Source organism: Vicia villosa, linkage group LG3, assembly GCF_029867415.1.
Source record: "Vicia villosa cultivar HV-30 ecotype Madison, WI linkage group LG3, Vvil1.0, whole genome shotgun sequence".
NCBI classification, from domain to species: Eukaryota; Viridiplantae; Streptophyta; class Magnoliopsida; order Fabales; family Fabaceae; genus Vicia; species Vicia villosa.
In genome coordinates this window covers 87850400-87856399 of record NC_081182.1, presented here as the reverse complement: position 1 = coordinate 87856399, position 6000 = coordinate 87850400, and the positions used below count along the sequence as shown (strand labels likewise).

At 35.8% G+C, this 6000-nt stretch overlaps 1 protein-coding gene across 1 annotated transcript; it reads right to left on the bottom strand.

Moving 5' to 3' along the window:
* Positions 1–1620: 1620 nt before the first annotated feature.
* LOC131656285 (putative receptor protein kinase ZmPK1) lies at positions 1621–4250 on the bottom strand. The gene has a single exon (XM_058926029.1). It carries the CDS (start codon positions 4205–4207, stop codon positions 1793–1795), a length of 2415 nt encoding a protein of 804 aa, XP_058782012.1. The 5' UTR covers positions 4208–4250; the 3' UTR covers positions 1621–1792.
* Between the last annotated feature and the right edge of the window lie 1750 nt (positions 4251–6000).

Sequence of the window (6000 nt, the reverse complement as noted above, 5' to 3'; positions counted from 1 at the left end):
AAGAACTTATTTTAGATGCCTAACTTGTCACACAATTTGAAAATGATGAGCTTGTGAATTGGGTGCCAATGATAGATACTATGTGTTTAGTTGAGGTAGTCCAAACCTGCAAATAGTATTTTTCTTGTAAAATTTATGCACCCTTTATACTATGATTGTGAATAAGGGTTCGACATACACCCACTTTGTTAAGTAATCTACTCATAGTATTACCAATTTAACTTTCCCATAAGTTATGGTAAAAGGCCCCATGATATCCAAATTACCACATATAGGGGTTAAGGAAACTGTAGCATCTAGGTTAAAGCATAATAGATGTTGGCATATCATTGTCATTTTTACACTTCTTAATATACCAAGTGTTGTCTTGAATCATAGTGGGACAATAGAAACCCTGTCGTAAGAACTTTTTGATAAAGATCTTTCGCCTATGAGGCAACTGCTAATTCTTTCGTGTGCCTTTTTATGTTAAAACATTTAAGCATGGAGCAGTTATTCACATTTTATAAAATTAGTCTGAGACCAATATGTATTTGGCTGACAGAGGGAGTCATCCAGTTTTTTACTTCCTCAGTATAGTTAACTAGAAAGCCTTTTGTATTGGGAGTTGTAATCATCTCCAAAACCATCATTCTATTATTCCTTGGTTTTTTCGTGCTTTATAGTTTATACAGAAGGTCCTCTCTGGAACTTTGGCCTCTAGGGATATTGGTTAACTAAAAAATGTAAATTACTTGCTAAATTTCAACAATTTCTTAATAGTCAAAATTACAATTTCGTTTGATTTGAACTCTAATAGTTCAATATTTTTTTTCTAATACTACATCTGAATTTCGATTTAGGCTCCTATTGAATCTAAGACTCATTTCACTTTCACTCAAACACTCTCCATTATTTGGATAATTACACAGTTCTATGAATGATAGAACAATAATACAACTAAAATACTCTATTCACCTAACGAAGAATTATGACTTAGGAATAAAGTATCACGCAAAACAAAACAAAACAAAACAAAAGACTCAATAACAATCAAACACGTCAAACTATAAACCCAGTAGTGCAAGGTTCGAGTCTTCACAAAGGGGAATGCCTCCTAAAATTGAAAGAAAAGTCTAGCTTAGAAAGCCCAGTTGGGTTTGGATTTGAAAGCGGCTGAACTGACAAAAGCGCATGAGATCAATATTCAATAATGTCGATTGCAAGTCTTGATAGAACAAATCTTGAATAAATCGGAATCTCTTGAAAATATATGAAAATCAATCTTACTAAAAACGATTGGATGTAAACTATCAAGTCACTAATTGGAGATAAAAGGAAACAAATTTCCAATTGCGCAAGAATTAATACAAATAGCTTGTACACGAAGCAACCCATAACGCGACAAGATATCTCACACAATGTAGGACATAATGCCTAAAATTTTGCTTTCTACTAGAATGTCTTGATCACTTAGAGACAAGATGTGTCAAAACTTGACAGTTATCTATAAAACATTACCAATAACAGTAACATGTATGTAATAAGAGATTGATTCTAAAGAAAATACCATCTTTATATAGATTCAAATAAAAGTAAAAGTAAAAGAAAAGGAGACTAACGTTATCTTAAATAACAAACTAATCCTAAGGTCACTTGTCAATATAACTAACTCCAATTGAAAACAAGATACAAGCATAAACTTTATTTAGTCGTTACAAGGATGTTAACTATCATCTACTAAATTTTGACTTCATAAACTTCAATAGACGAACTGACAACCATGTGAGATGGATTTTCTTTGTAGAAACAATCAAGAATCATGCTCATGACTTTGGAGCCTTTCAACAACTTGACTCATGGTAGGTCTCACATGTTTCTCTTCCTCAACACAATCCAAAGCCACCGTTGCCAAAGTCTCCAAGTTAACAATGTCATAATTTGATCCCAATGAAGGGTCAACTATTTGTTCAACCCAACATCTAACTTCTGAAACTGTCCTTCTTTTCTCTCTAACCCATGTTACTAACCTCTTGTTATGTGACACTATTCCATCTTCTAGGATTTGGATACATGTAGTTGGACTCTTTCCAGTAATCATCTCCAACACCACAACTCCATAGCTATATACATCCACCTTAGATGTGATTGGCAAGTTGAAAACCCATTCCGGTGCCATGTAACCTCTTGTTCCCCTCATCCTTGAAATACTTGAGTTATCAACATTGTTTCTCTGTAATAGCTTAGACAACCCAAAATCTGCTACTTTGGGTTGGTAATCAGAGTCAATAAGAATGTTTTGTGGCTTTATATCACAATGCAAAATCCACTCCAAACATTCTTCATGTAAATAAGCAAGCGCCTTTGCAGTTCCCAGAGCAATGTTATACCTCTTATCCGAATTAAGTGCATTTGATGAGAGATTTTCAGCTAAAGAGCCATTTTTCATGTACTCATAAACCAACATCCTATGCTTTCCGTCGACGCAATAGCCCAACATCCCAATTAAATTCATGTGGTTAAGCCTTCCAATAATACTAACTTCAGCAAGAAACTCACTGTCTCCTTGATTTGCTTCATGTAAACACTTTATCGCAACAGCTCGATTATCGGATAAAACACCCTTATACACAGTTCCTCCAGCACCCTTTCCAATCTCTTCGCTAAAACCTTTTGTAGCTTGTTTCAATTCCGAATAACTAAATTTCCTAAGCCCTATTTCTGCTGCAAGAACATACCCATGATTATCAACACTAGAGTGTTTCCTATTCTTAAATAAGAAACACCCTACCATAAAGAAGCACAATACCTCAATTACTCCCAAGCCAGTAGCAAACCAAAGCATAAACTTCACTGATCCATTTTCATTGCCTTTGACATATGATCTTGTTAGTTGTTTTACTTCATCATTTCTCGAACAAACCAAGCTACCGTTTTGTATAACATTCTCATGGAAAAAAACATGTTTTCTCTTTGGCACTCGCAAGTATAATGATCCTCGAAAATCTGGTGAACTATACCCATTTTGTAACTGTGCCTTGAGATAGCAATTATACATACCGCTCACCATCCGGTACTGGAAAGCTACGCAGTGACACGTTCTCAAGCAGAAATGCATACATTGTTTGTTGGTGTAATTTGCTTGGAAGTCATAATCGTATCCATAAAACTCAACATGGGGTAAGTGTTGGAACCAAGTCTGGGACTTTGTTTTGTTGTTGCATGAAAGTTGGAAGCTTGGTTTGCACCCTTGAGACCAATCTTCATCGTCGATCCTACTAAAACGAGGAAGACACAAACACTTTCTACCATTACCTGGAGTGTTTATGCCAAAGCTATTTGGCCCACAAATTCCATGTATTTTGAAAGGTTGTTGGTGGAATTGCCCTGAAATCGACCACTTTTCGTGTCCATGTTTTCGGCTATAAGCACGAACATTACCATCAAAATCAAGCGTTAATCTTCGTTGGAGCACTGTCCCATAATCACTTGTCATCAAAGTAAAATGATCAGAAGAACTGAATTTCCCCAAAACATCTAGTTTTGCAACCCTGCTATTGTTGTATGTGGATCTACCAGCCTCCCAACTCACAAGCCAAGGATATGGCCAATAAATACTTGAAAGTATTGGGCTATCGTAAAGCAAACGGAGAACATTATCGTTATCGAAGAAAAGCTTGTAGAAGCCAGAGGAATATTTATCGTCGCTTTTGGAAGAAACAAGTTTCATGTACCTAGTGAAACTTTGATCAGGAAGGAGAGTATCTGTTGGGAAATCAAAGCTTTGCCACAAAATGACACCATTTTTGTTAAGCTCTCTGAGAACGAGATTTCCCGTGTCGTACAAAAACAGTTCAAGTGGTTTGGACTTGGATGAGTTAGTGTTTGTGGACCAAACAATGGAATGTCCTGCGTCGGTTAAGACAAGGTTGCCGGTTTTGAGAAGGGAGAGTGTGGAGCGTTTTCCGTTAACTGGTTGGTCACGATTTGCCATCCAAACAACGGTAGCATTGCTGAGATTTGTATGTTTTTGTGTGAACCAAATAGCGAATGAATAAGCATTTTCACCAACAGGGTAGAAGCCTGCGGTGAATATGCCTTTGGGTGAGAGTAGAATGTTTTCGGGGTTTTCTACTGAGAGTGAGAATGAAGAGGAGTGGTGGAAATGGAAGAGGATGATGAAGAGTGTGATGAAGATATGTGAAGAGGTCATTCGCATCGTGATCATGCTATGATGTTGAAGTGCTGTTTTGTTATTCTCTTTGTCATGATATAAATACGATGACTTTAATGCGCACTGACCTACCTTTCAACTCGGTTGTAAATTGTAATGATTAGGCTTAGACTGGACCATCTCACAGGTGTTCTTCCTGCACGTTGATTCCATTACTGGTCCTTTTGTTTATGCGTGAAGTTCACGTTCATCAGTCAAGTTTCCTAACTGTACTGGAATTAATGTGTAATTTTATATGTCGTGTAGGAGTGAATCGAATAATGAAACTTCCATTTTCAAAGAATATAATGTCGGACTCGGCCATTCTCTCGTCATTATCGTCATCTCATTTTTGTTGAAGTTAAGGGCGGGCCAAACCCATACTATCACGGTTTAAAACAAGCTCACATACAATTTAGTAATAGAACAAGGTAGGAGATAAGATAATGTCTTTAACATTAGCCAGAATAGTGGAGCAAATGCTCATAATATTTTTTATGCGTGACATCTTCTTTACTCATATCTCTTGAAGTTAGATAAGATATATCCAACCAATTTCATCATACTTGATTATTATTAAGATAGATATATCCAACCAATTTTATCATATTTAATTATTATTAAGATGTGTAAATTTCAGAGGTTTTCAACACAACTTACTCTATAGGAACGTTAATCAATTCTTTTATGATGTAGATTTATCGAGAAAGTTCAAAGAAGTTTTCGGTAGAGTTTTCTTATCTCACACATGTTAAGGAGGCAACAGACATTCTCCTCTAGATATCATCGTCGCCTTGTTTTATCTCATTCTTATATCGTTTTAAATTTCTTTGCCATGAAAAATAGGATAGAGATGCATGACTGAAGTCCTACCATTGTAGACAATCTCATAATTTATAATTTATCTCTTTAGAATTAGTATATCACATCTCTAAATCAAAGTTTAACGTATAAATATTTTTGACCTCACAACTTATTTAAATAAAATATAATAAGTTTTTTTAAATTTAATTTTCGTCCTTATAAATATTTTATAATTCAATTTTAGTCTTTCTAAAAAGTTCTTTCAAATAATAGTTCCTTAAAAATTTTCGTTCATAATTTTGATTCATGCCCTTTACTTCTTCTAGCGGAAATTGACATGACGGTACAACTGCCATTTTTGTTGTAACTTTGGCGGAGTAATTAGTGGACACGTTGGATTTCTTTGATAACATGATTTTACAAAAATGTTAGTTATATTTATTTATCACTTTTTGTAAATTGAGAAATGGAAAATAGTTTAACTTTATTTTAACATATAACCCTAACTTATTACCTCTCTCTCCACTCTAAAGCGTCTCTCTCTCACTCTCTCTCTCTCTCTCAATGCCATTGTTATTAAGCAACAAAGCTGGCAAACAAAAAGAGGATACTTCATTACCTGTAATCCAGATTGTGAGTCTGTTGCTGCTAGGGAATCAGGAATACGTTCTTGAACCTCTTCTTTTCGAAGAAAAACTCAAAATCTATCAATCCCATGTACTGATTCCTCTTACTATTGTTGGTGAAACTTGTAACAGCCCGACCCCCTCGCAAGGCAATCTCGGCACTGCCACCTCACGATCTTCTCTAGTAGAGTTTTTACCTTTCGTGGGAATCGAACCCTGTACCCTAGGGATCAAGTACATGTTCAAGCCATAACCTCTACCAATTGAGCTATTATGTAACACCCGAGGCCAAAGAGAGAAAGGGTGGTCACCACATCAGAATGAGAGGGATCCTGATGTTGTGCAGGGAAGAGACTGCATGGTTGAAAGATGTCTTAT